Below are 12500 nucleotides of genomic sequence, written 5' to 3' on the forward strand. Positions count from 1 at the left end.
GAACTGGCGCAGCATTCCCAAAGCCAATCAGAAGCAACCAATCAGAAGTAACTTATCTCTTGTGAAGGTGAGAAGGCCAATCAGAAGTAACTTAGGAAGCTAAATGCTGGAGATCTCTGCTGAGAGATGTGTTCAGATCCAATGGAGGCAGACAACTGATCTGAATTGACACCTGTGTGTGTGTGTCTGTGTGTCTCTGTGTGTGTGTGTGTGTGTGTGTTCACTGATTCAATGGCTAATCTAACCTTATTTTTCAACCACTGTGCCATGGAAAATGATCATTGGTCCAAAAATATGAATTTCTAATTTTTATTGCTGACAATAAAGCAGGACTACCTGTTTATAGCCAATAAAACAGGACTACCTCTTTATAGCCAATAAAACAGGACTACCTCTTTATAGCCAATAAAACAGTATGTGTGTGTGTGTGTGTGTGAGGTCACCTCTTTATATCCAATGGTGTTTTGTTTTGGGCCACATCTTATCCAATTGTTCTTTTGTGTACTAATGGAGAATGCATAGCATTGTGCAGGTTCATACAGGTTCTTTGATTATGGGAGACTTTTTGTAACATTTGGGATGTTGGTGTGCCAAAAATGAGTGAATGAGTCAAAAATGTGCCATGGTAAAAAAAAAGGTTAAAAAAAACAATGAATTAAGCTACTACGTGCCATGACATTCTATAGACTGTGTCTGAGAGAAAGAGAGAGAAACTCATTAATGTTGTCTGAATGTTCTCTAATTCTGTCTCGTTGAATCTATGGGTGTGTGTGTGTGTGTGTGTGTGTGCGTGCATTTGTGCGTGTATGTATGTGTGCATGCATTAGTATTGTACACGGTAGGAAAGATCCTTCACAGATGCAGACAGACATCCAGAGGTAAAACTCCTTCTCTGCCTTTTTAGCTTCTTAGCTTAGCGCAGTCATATCAGGTAGTGTGTGTTTGTGTGCTAGCTGTGTAGCTAGTGTTCCTGTGTTGGACTGGTTTATAGTTTTTTTACAGTCCTAGGGCCGTATTACAGAAACTTCCATATTGGACTAGTTTACAGTAGGGCAGGGCGATATGGACCAAAACTGATATCCCGATATTTTGGGGCTGATTGGCGATATACAATATATATCGATATTTTAAACAGAAAGAGCTAAGTGTTCCGTATTCACTCAACATGACAATTATGACATCAGCTTTAATTAGAATGATTTCAGACTGCTCTAACACAGCTGTGCAAAAAAGTGTAAACAATAACATATAGGCCTACCAATACCAATAGGCATAGTAGGCTACAGCTGCTCTGATAAAGCTGTGCAAAAAACAAAAGACCAATAAGTCGACCCTGACTGACAACACAGGCCTACATTGTACTGCACAATGCAATATTTTGTGAACAAAAATGAAAAAATCCTGCAGTTTTGTCACACAATGCAGTTTTTTTTCCGTAAGGGTTTGATAGGCCCTAGATGACAAGCACATTTCTGATGGCCTAGACATGTGTGACTTCGATAACAATTAAATAGTTTTAAACAATAATGCTACTTAAACAACGTAACTGAAAAAAAAAACCCTGTGCACGAATGAATGGGGTTTCGGGAATCATAAAAAATGATGCCCCTACTGCTCACGAGTCCCCGCGTGCATATCCTTTTAATAAAATCAGCGTGTAGATTGTCTCCCTGAGGACTTTAGATCTGCCATATCGCTAAAGAAACGCAAGCACCCACCCCATAAGTATATTTAAATTAGCTATGTACAAAAAATTACTGTAAACAGTGTTGTAACTTAAGTTTGCGTGTACAAAACCGCTTTGATTTCACAACGAGAATTCTCTGTGTAACCGTTGCTGTGCCGACGGAAATAGGCATCAGCACCAACCTCTGATCACGGTAAACAAAATCTGACTCAGTGTCCGTCATGTTTGAAAGTTTGTAGTAGCCTACTGCCAGGGAGAACGTGCACACAAAACGGGGCGCAGTTGAGCAGAGCTGCGGCTGTCTGAATGGTCTAAACACAGAAGAGCAAGTGGCTTTGATAAAATGGCCCATTATTTAACATTATACCGGTATGACGATATTGTCTCAACTACATGTCATTTTTAAAAATATATCGGTCGTAGTCGTAATACCGATATATCACCCAGCCCTAGTTTACAGTCTGTTTACAGTCCTGGGGCCGTATTACAGAAACGTCCTATCTTAAGTCTTAAGTTATTGAGAATTTTTCTCAAATTGGTATTAGAAACAAATCGGTACAACCAGCACTGTCTCATGATGGTGTTAGAAACAAATCGATACAACCAGCAATGTCTCATGACGGTATTAGAAAGAAATCGGTACAACCAGCACTGTCTCATGACTGTATTAGAAACAAATCGGTACAACCTTCACTGTCTCATGACGGTATTAGAAACAAATCGGTACAACCAGCACTGTCTCATGACGGCGTGTTGGCCTCTCAGGAACAGGTCGTAGCGAATAATAGCCTGGGGTAGCCTGTACCGACTTATGAGAAGTTTATCATTGAAACATACAGTAACACGTCGTTGGGATCACCAAAAAGCCTTTCAATAAATACATTTTGTCTTACACGATTACAATTAGGTCTACATTTTTGTACTGAGTGAGGAGTTGAGTGAGGAGTTGAGCAGTATGCCAAGATTTCTGACAACAGGAGGTTTGGGGCTGATGAGAAGGATTTCGGTTTTATCTGTGTTGAGTTTTAGAAAGTTATCTTGCATTCATAGCTTTAAATCAGAAAGACAGTTAGTGAGTTAACTGGGAAGTGGTCAGTGGGTCAGTGAGGGAGGATGTAGGCCATGTCTAAGGGGCAGAATATACAGTGGGCATCGCTTTCAAATGACCACTTCATTCGCGCATTACCAGGCGTGAAGCTGCATGAAGCTTTAGTACCACTTTCAGCCACTGTGCTTCGCTCTACCACTGTACATCGCTCTGCCTGCCGCCCCTACTGATAAAGCAGGAGACTTGCCGAGAGTAATCCCAGCCTACGAATTCAATAACAAAATAAATCATGCGAATTAAACATTACCTCGATTTAGGCTACTTGGGTATGTCTTAAGGCTTGACTACACGGTGGTAACGAAAATCGAAATCGAAATTTGGTGTCTACATTATTGTCAGTGTTGGGGGTAACGCAGCTACGCAAATCAAAACAGTGGTGTGATAATTGAGCCAGTAGAGAAATAACTGTTCAGAATTAATCTGTAGCCTTGGGTAGGCTTCTGCAGAAAACAATGTTGTTGCCGATTTAATACTATCTGGCGACGTTTTTAACAGGCTACGCAATGAGGCTTAGACAACTATGACCCACGTTTTGGTTTCGTAAATTAATTTGCCCTACTTCTTGACTGCAATGTAGTCAATTGACTGCTTGACATGTCATTTTTATTTTTCTGTACAATAAACAAATACATCTGCTTTATGCCGCAGAATTACATTCATATTTGGCTGACTTCTGCAGACGCGCAAAAAAACACTGCCAGGCATATTTTCGTTTGCCGTAACCCGACCGACCCTGTCAATTTAAAACCGACCCAAATATTTATTTTTTTCCCCTTTTAGTCCGACCGACTTGCCGGTTGTAAACTTGCATTAAGACCGACCGATTTTTTTTTACTCTAAACAACCAATACAAATAAAATACTATTTATTTTAGTAGGCCTAAGTATTGTGAATATAAATTGCCTACATACAAACGTAGGCTCTCTTATAGACCAAGGCGGAAAGGCGGGACAAAGTGTCTCGCCAAATTTACTACCAAGCCCCCTAGACATTTTGCCGAGTTTTTTTCGTTCCGGCACCAGTGTGAATGGGTCAAGGCGGAAAGGGGAATCTGGGCAGGCATTTCGATGCTATGTCCAGCCCACCACAGGAGATTGCAAATCAATCTGATCAAAAGCAGCAATAGCAGAGACACCACATTATGTCAATCTATAAATTCACATCATTCAATGCCTGCTAGAGTTGACTGTAGCTCGGAATGCAATCGGTTGCCATAATAGGCCATCATAAAATCCAGCGAAAAAACAAAGCATGAACTCATGAGCGTCTGTCTGCCCTATATGTATATCCTCTGATTGTAATGCTTACAGATATCTAGGCGATATTTGTACATTTGTTTTGTATTTGGCCTGTTTTAAAATCATGTAGACCTATTGAACAATTTAAACACATTAGGAACCGCAAAGTTGGAGACATGCATAAAGACATTGCTGCAAATTTAAAACTACTCTACTATTACTCTGGAATGGCTAACTGTACAGGGGCATGCTTTACACCTTTGTGTTCGGTAAGGTCTGCTGTTTATTCTGATATATGGGTTGTCATGTGTTGAGGTAAAGTTCGCAAAGTATTCCACCAAGATGAATGGGTAGGGAGACGGGCGCAAAAAATATGATTAGATTAAAGTTACTTTTCTCGCGAACCGTTTACCACAACAACTAACCACTAACATTGTTTAAAAGCTGAGAAAAAGCTCTTTCGTGTGATACATGTGATGTCTGTGATAATAGGCTACTTCGCAAGTAGTTCAGCAAATTTGGGTGGGACAGAAATACCTTTACAGAGCAGCAGCTCTGGCCATATCGGCTCTGGCTCACATGATGTACTGCTTTAAATGCATTATCGCTTCACTACCCAACACGCGAACAAGAAAGAAAAGAAAAAAGAAACCAATGAGCTTATGTCGCGATTTCCGATAGGCCCAGGCCTAGAGAAAAGACAGCTATGGTAACCTAACAATTAGGATTTGCTTTGCCTACACTGCTGTTTGGTTGTCCCAAACTTTGAGACGATCCATAGGCCTACTCGCATTAACTGAATCAACCCGAACTGCGATGTTCCAAACAGAGTGACAGGATGCAATGCCTAATAATCTCACTGCCTTCGGCATAACTGCTACAGTGCGCCTAGGCCTACTGTTAAACACCTGAAAAATATTAAGCTGCTGTTTTCTTTTCATGACGAGCACTAGGCCTACGCTTAAATTAAACTCTACACTTAAATTAAACTCTTCTCTTCAATTTCCCTTCCAAATTACTTTTTATCGTCTGAAGACATCTATCGCAAGAATCTAACATTCTAACAGCAACAGCAAAGCAAATGCAAGCTAACTAAAGTGCAGTCGGTTCTCCCGCCATGTTTTTTGAAATCACACACCTGCTGTATCTGAAGCCCCACGCATGCATAATAAGGCCTTCGACTATCACTCTACACGCCCCCTGTTGCACGTCACAATTTTATTTACTATAGCTGATCCTGCCTCCTGGCTCCCTTAAATGCCGCATCATGTGAACAGATCAGCAGGCCGGCAAATTTTCATCTCACTTTCAGACACAAAAAGACGGCAAAAAGACGTCTCCTCTTCCCGCAAATTTAGCGGGATCTCTGTGTGAAAAGGCCTTAAACCCTGTGGCGTCATCTCTACACCATTGGTTTACGCATGTCACACTATGGCCTATACGCTTCGTTTCATTCACACAAACATCTCGACTCAACGCTTACTACTTGGCAGGAAGCTCTGGAAGAACTGTGCCCAGAACTGTGCCCAGAGTATACAACTGTTTCACCAGCACATTTAAATGACTTGACTAAATACGTGCATAACTGGAGGTACACCTGTTATCTGAGCAGTCTGTATGTCCTCATTTTGCAATGCGAGGACGATATGAGTCTGTTGCATGATGTCTGAGTCACGCATAATGTTTGAAAACCACTGGCTCGTAATCACAATAATTTAACACACGACAGTTACATACTTCATCATGTTCCCATGCCTACATTTTGGTGAGTAGCATAGAGATCGTTAAAACAATAAAGTATGGCTCTCCGTTTAGGACATCGAAAACTTATATTTTTAATAGACTACCGTCGGAGATGCTGACTTGCAAAGGCCTCGGGATAACACGTTATCTCCACTATCATCAGTCAATGCCTCCTTGATCAAAGTGGGGAATGAAAGAAAAAGTTTGAGAACCACTGGCTTAAACACACAGAATATTGCAAAAGAAAGTTGCCTTTATAATCAACTACTATTTGTTCCAACAGCATTCAAACAAAGCCTTTATAAAAGTGAAAAAATATATATTCCATAAGAAGTAAAATAAAATACTGTTACTGTAGTAACTGTATCCCAAGCTTCAGCTCCCCACGTCTGTGACAGGCAGATGTGACCGCTAAATTCTCAGCTTGTTTATACCCCATACTGAACGCGTAAGACCACTAGGCCCATCACTGTGGGGTGCGGTAGCCTACTCTCTGGGATTTAAGTCAAGCAATATAACCATACAAATGTTTCAAAATGAGTAATTTCGGCTTTGTCTGAACTGGCCATTGTAGGCTACGTAAAAAATAAACAAGTAGACATAGTCCCTATATAGCCTAGTAGCCTAATGAAACATACTGGATTGATGTAGTATCTTTGTAACATTATTAAATTAATCTGTTACTATGCCTATGCCTACGTTTGCAAAAGTTTTGGTTGTTGTTGGTGGTGTTATTGCATGTTAGTTATGCCTACAATGCAAAATTGCTTCCTCACGATTGGAAGCTCCTAGCCGCATAGGATTTAAAAACAGGTGAAATGCCACAAAACCGGTTTGTGAATAGGTCTGTGAGTTAGGAGTCCTCTTGACTTCTTTTAAGCTGTCACAGCTGGTGGGAAGGTGTGATTTGTTGGGGGCAGGGCCGTATTAACTGGGCACAAATGTCTGATGGGCCCCCCTGCCCCCCAGTCAACGTGAATCGGGTGGTCAGTTAATAGGCTATGCCGAAATAGTTTTCAATATTTTGAATATTAGTGTCGGGTGAATTAGGAAATGTTCTCAAAGTAGCCTTATGGCTGAAAGCTGCTTGGGATCCCCCCTGTCAAGCAATATTACCATACAAACGCGCGCACTCATTGTTTCAAAAGGAGTAAATTTGGCTTTGTCAGAACTGAGCTGTGGACGACACGGCACGGCATGCCCAATTGAAAATAAATTAACGCAACGCAACACAGACCCCGCTTCTCTCGCGTCAGTCACTGACATGAACGAAACACAGAACCCGCTTCTCTCACGGCAGTCACTGACAGTAACCTAGAATAAATGCATGGGGAAAAACACTTCCCCATGACAAAGACATCGTAAAACACTGAAAGTTAATATTTTGTCACTATAACATACATCTGTCCTTTGTCAAATGTGTTATGTTCCAAGTAGCCTATAGTGCGTAATTCTGCTTCATAAAGTTGAACAAATACATTTGCTTATTTCACAGAAAAATATAAATAGCCAGTTAGCGGCTACAGCGCAGAGTTGGTAAATTATGGTAGGCCAACTTGGAGTGAACATACAAACAGGAAATTCTTTCTCTAGTAGCTGAGTAGCCTCAGGTGCGCACGTAGACATAAGGCCGAACATGCAAGCGCCAATGAATCATGCTCTCACGACAATCACGCCGTTAAACTTAAATATGTTAACATCACACTAAGTTCGCCTTCAAGCAAGGAAAATGATGATTTGAAGACATTTGTTTCGTTGGAAGGGCAAGGGGTAGCAAGAGGGCAACACAGAGACAGGCCCGATGGCAGGGCTGTTATGAGAGTATTAAAATATGGGATATTCTACAGGAAAACATTAAAACGGCAAGACGCGGGGGAAGTTAAAATGAGAAACACGGAAAAAGTTGGCATGCATTGTTTCGGTCCCCGTGCACAGGGATTATTTGTCATATTATTAATCACATATGATTATTTGTGAAATTGTGCAAACAGGCGCAACACATCTGAAAAGGAAGGACTGGTAGCATGCAAGCTCACGGGAAAGATTGATTTAAGAACGTTATCACAGTGTGTGGCTGTGGCGCAAAGCAGCGCGGGCGGAAGACAGCGACAATTGGCAGGGGAGGGTCATGTCTTTTTTAACAATTCTGTCGGAGGGTCATTGAACAATTTCTATCAGGCAAGGGAGGGTCATGCAACTTTTGACTGAAGCACTCAAAATTCCTCCGGTGGCCCCTTCAATAAATAACAAACAGTCCCTAGATTGCTGCTGGGCTATATGTCTTGGTTCATGTCTGTTAACAACTGGTCAAACGCGTAGCCTATCTCGCGGTTGCATCCATTACAAACAAACATGCAATGTGAACGTCTGAGATTGGGAAGAACACTAAATGCTCTACTGAATAAGCACGAAGTCAAACCTTTAAATGAAAAACACTCTTTAATAATCAAAAAAATAAACCGCTAATAAGGTAAACTTGTGACCATCAAAAATCGTTTATCGCCTGTAACTCCGTGATAACAGGACGTAACAGGAAGGCATTTGGCTGAGCAACGGAGGTTAATATGCTCTATATTTTGTCCAGATGTCTGCCTGTCATCGTTGCACTCTGAGAAAACCAAAATGTTTAATGTGTCCTGCGTTTCTTCTACGGCTGCAAACGGGATTCACTCGCAGTTAACCAAATATTTCTTTATTAGGGCAGGGCAGGCATATTTCTGGCCATTAAATTATTTCTAAACCAGTCTGCTAAAGTCTGTAGTGAAGTCTGTGTAGGGTTTTCAGGGCTCCATTTCTTTTTACGAGACACCCTGCTCACTTGAGCCATCTACCGGTTGTTTGGGTTGTTGCAGTGTCTCACTGGGAAAATACAAATTAAAGTTGCGTGATCCCACGTGCGGACCGCGAGTGAAGCTGGCCAAGTCGAAGCACTGCCCACTGTATATAAGGAAGAGGAGGGGCCCAAGAACAGAACCCTGGGGGACACCACGAGTGGGTACAGGGGATGTGGCAGACTTGTGCATGAAAAATAGAAAATAGATGCCCGATAAGTGCCCAAAGTGTGTGGCTGCTGAGTGGAGGGACTTGGTTAGGATTAGCGATTAACTCATTTCATTTGAGGGTTAGCGATTAACTCATTTCATTTGAGGGTTAGCGATTAGCTCATTTCATTTGAGGGTTAAGGTTAGTGCTTGAGAGTACGTTAGCTACTCATCGATGGTTCTGCATTGAGCAGATAAAGTGTCAAAACATCTATTTGGTATTGTTTTTAGTATGAAGAGACTTACCTAGCGCTCTCTTGAAAGATTATTTTTATCTAATTTAAGAAGACTTATTTTAAGGAGTCTTATCAAGACAAATTTGCTCAACGCACTGGGAGACAAATTTGCTTGTTTTTAGGACAAATTTCTCTGTGTTTCCTGTCTTGACTTGTGTTTCTCTGTGTTTCTTGTTGTGTTGTGACGTGTGTGTATTTTCCCTCTTGCTCTCTGTGGAATATCCTCTATGGTGAGTGAACGTCTTGTGCGATGAAAAACGTGTGCAATACTTACTGTTTATTTTGCACTTCAGGTGGTACGTGTATTATGTTGCTCTTCAGGTGTACCTGGTGGTATGTGTGTTATGTTGCACTTCAGGTGGTAGGTGTGTACATGTGTTATGTTGCACTTCAGGTGGTAGGTGTGTACATGTGTTATGTTGCACTTCAGGTGGTAGGTGTGTACATGTGTTATGTTGCTCTTCAGGTGGTACAGTACGTGTGTACGTGTGTATGTGTGTTATGTTGCTCTTCAGGTGTACCTGGTGGTATGTGTGCACTACTTTTGGTAACACTTTATAATAACTGCACACAATTCATCATTTATTAAGCCTTTGTTACTTATTAATTAATGGTTTATCATTAGCAATTTCTTGTTCATACATAATTTATCATCAGTAAAGCATTTGTTCACACAGTTCTAAATAGTTTGTTCATAGTAAATAAACCTTTATCTAAAATATGTTTATACATTATTGTTTATACTTAATAAATGATGCAATAATATGTTTTTGATGAAGTAATATTTCCATGATTGAATGAATGTGAATGTAATCTTTACAACTCATTTGTAAATGTGTTGCAAGTCATAGAAAGTCCTCACTTCAGATAAGCTCACAAAATATCATTAACTAACCACTTGTAACTCCTGAGTTAATCATGAATTATAGTATTAGGAAGTGGTTTATAAAATATGTATCCTCACCCTAACTAATCATTAGTGCATGTGTATGTAACAACTGTTAAATAATGGAAATATTATTTCATCAGAAACATATTATTGCATCATTTATTAAGTGTTAACAATAATGTTTATAATTTTTAATTTCCCCTAGGGATCAATAAAGTATCTATCTATCTAGTATAAGCATATTTTAGATATAGGCTTATTTACTATGAACAAACCATGTCTAACTGTGTGTACACATACTTTATTTATATATATTAGGAGCAATGCTTTACAAATGATGAACAAAGCATTGTGTAATAGTTTGCAACTGGTTTATAATGGGAAAATTATATCATTTATAAGTGGTTGTTTCATTATTTACTAAGTATAAATCATGTACTTACAAACATATTTTTTGGATAGGCTTATTTACTATGAACAAACCATTTATAACTGTGTGGTTAGCATAGTTAACATGTTAGCATTGCTAACATTGTTAGCAAAACTGATAAAAATGATTAGCTAGGTTAGCTAAGTAACATGGTTAATATAGTTAGCATGGTTAGCATTGGTTAGCATGCTAGTTAGCATAGTTAGCATAACTACTAAAAATGATAAGCTAAGTTAGCTAAGTCACATGGTTAATATAGTTAGCATGTTAGCATTGCTAACATAGTTAGCATGTTTAACAAAACATTACATTTACATTACATTAGTTAAGTTAGCTAAGTACCATGGTTAGCATGTTAACATTGCTAGCACTGCTATAAAACATTAGCTAAGTAGCATGGTTAGCATAGTTAAAAATCTTAGCATAACTGCTAGCAAACATTAGAGCCATTCCAACTTTGTTATCGTCAAATATCTACCTATACACAGCCATTAAACTATTTGAATATCAACATTCATTAAACTTCCAGTCTGTCAACAACTTTTAAACTATTTACCTTCAACTTTTAAACGGTCTACTTTTAAACTATCATTAAACTATCTATTAAACTAGCTGTCTATTAACAACTTTTAAACTATCTACTGTCTATCAACAACTTTGAAACTATCTACATTCAGCTTTTAAACAGTCTACTTTTGAACTATCAACTTTTATTAAGCTACCACCATGTCTATCCTAGCATCACCGTAGTAACCATCTCTCTGTATTATCTGTTTTAACTATACATGATATTTTACATCACAACTTTAGCATTTTCATGCACTTGGAATTGCATTTCTAGTTAAGTGTTACCCTACTTTCTTATGTGAAATGTTACAAACCAGCACATGGAGTGTGGAGAAATGCAATTTTGTTCTACTGTGCAATAGCTGTTAATAGCTGTGTAAAGTTCACTTTGACTCGTGTGTGTTCCTTTGTTTATTAGTGCAGATGTGCGTGTGTGTGTGTGTGTGTATGATACCATGTGTGTGTTCCTTTATTTTATCAGTGCAGGTGTGTGTGTGTGTGTGTGTGTGTGTGTGTGTTAGCATCATTGAGTGTGTTTATGTACTCATCAGTTCAGTGTGTGTGGGTGTTCACATACTGTAGGTGTTTATGAGTGTGTTGTGTAGTGCAGGTGTGGGTTTGGGTCTAACTGTGTGTGTGTGTGTGCACTTGTGTTTCAGATGAAGATCGTCTGACTCGTAGGAAGAGCTTTGTGGACACCATCTCCTTACAACTGGACATCCTGTCCAACAGCCTACCAGACAAGGTGCCACATGACCACACACACACTCTCTCGCTCTCTCTCTCTCTCACACACACACATACACACACACACACACACACAGCTCGCTCCTCTAACCACTGTGCTACGGCACATCTTGTACATAGTGAAACTGCAATGATTTTTAACACTTAAAGCCTCGGTTGCTAGGTAACGTTAAACAAACTCAAAGATCATAATTCTTGATTCTTTTTGCTTACAAACTGACGGTTTTATGCGTTCACTAAACAAAGATTATGGAAATTAAACACCGCTTTTCCATCAAAAAGCTTGTTGTAAAAGGCATACAGTAACTTGTTAGATTTAAGACCTGTGTGTGTGTGTGTGTGTGTGTGTGACAGTAACTTGTTAGATTTAAGACCTGTGTGTGTGTGTGTGTGTGTGTGTGTGTGTGTGTGAAGTTTGCTAGCTCTGTGCCTGCTGACTCTGGCCAAGAGATGTGACGCAGGACGTCCCCTGATCGGCTAGTCAGTAGGAGATGCAATGTGTTGATTGGCTCTGCAGAAACGCTGTCAAGACCGTGCTAAAATTCGCTGATTGGCTCTTCAGAAACGACGACAAAACACTGCCAAAATTCGTGTCTGTAAAAAAGTTTTGTAGCTTCGTAGATCCAGTTTGCACAGGAAAGATAGATGTAAGTGCACAAAATATTTCTGCAGGTACGCATTTTTTTTGCACACAGACAAATGAATTCCACAGCTACAAAACGGTTCTACACTTGTGCAAATCATATCCTTGAAGACAAAACTCTATTACACATGTGAATATCTTTTCACGGGCACACAATCTTTATGCCGTTGT

At 39.8% G+C, this 12500-nt stretch overlaps 1 protein-coding gene across 2 annotated transcripts in view; it reads left to right on the forward strand.

Annotated features, from left to right (window-relative positions):
* The window catches only part of efr3a (EFR3 homolog A (S. cerevisiae)), a 121304-nt gene that overhangs the window by 99809 nt on the left and 8995 nt on the right, over positions 1-12500 (forward strand). For both annotated transcript variants that reach the window (XM_076300164.1, XM_076300165.1), the window contains exon 20: positions 11599-11684. In XM_076300164.1, the coding sequence (XP_076156279.1) occupies positions 11599-11684 (86 nt within the window). The remainder of the gene's footprint in view (positions 1-11598; positions 11685-12500) is intronic.

The sequence above is a fragment of the Alosa pseudoharengus genome, unplaced genomic scaffold (assembly GCF_046254945.1).
Source record: "Alosa pseudoharengus isolate Yale_2024_CS ecotype anadromous, Long Island Sound unplaced genomic scaffold, YU_APseudo_1.1 YU_APseudo_1.1_scf_22, whole genome shotgun sequence".
In the NCBI taxonomy this organism is placed as follows: Eukaryota; Metazoa; Chordata; class Actinopteri; order Clupeiformes; family Clupeidae; genus Alosa; species Alosa pseudoharengus.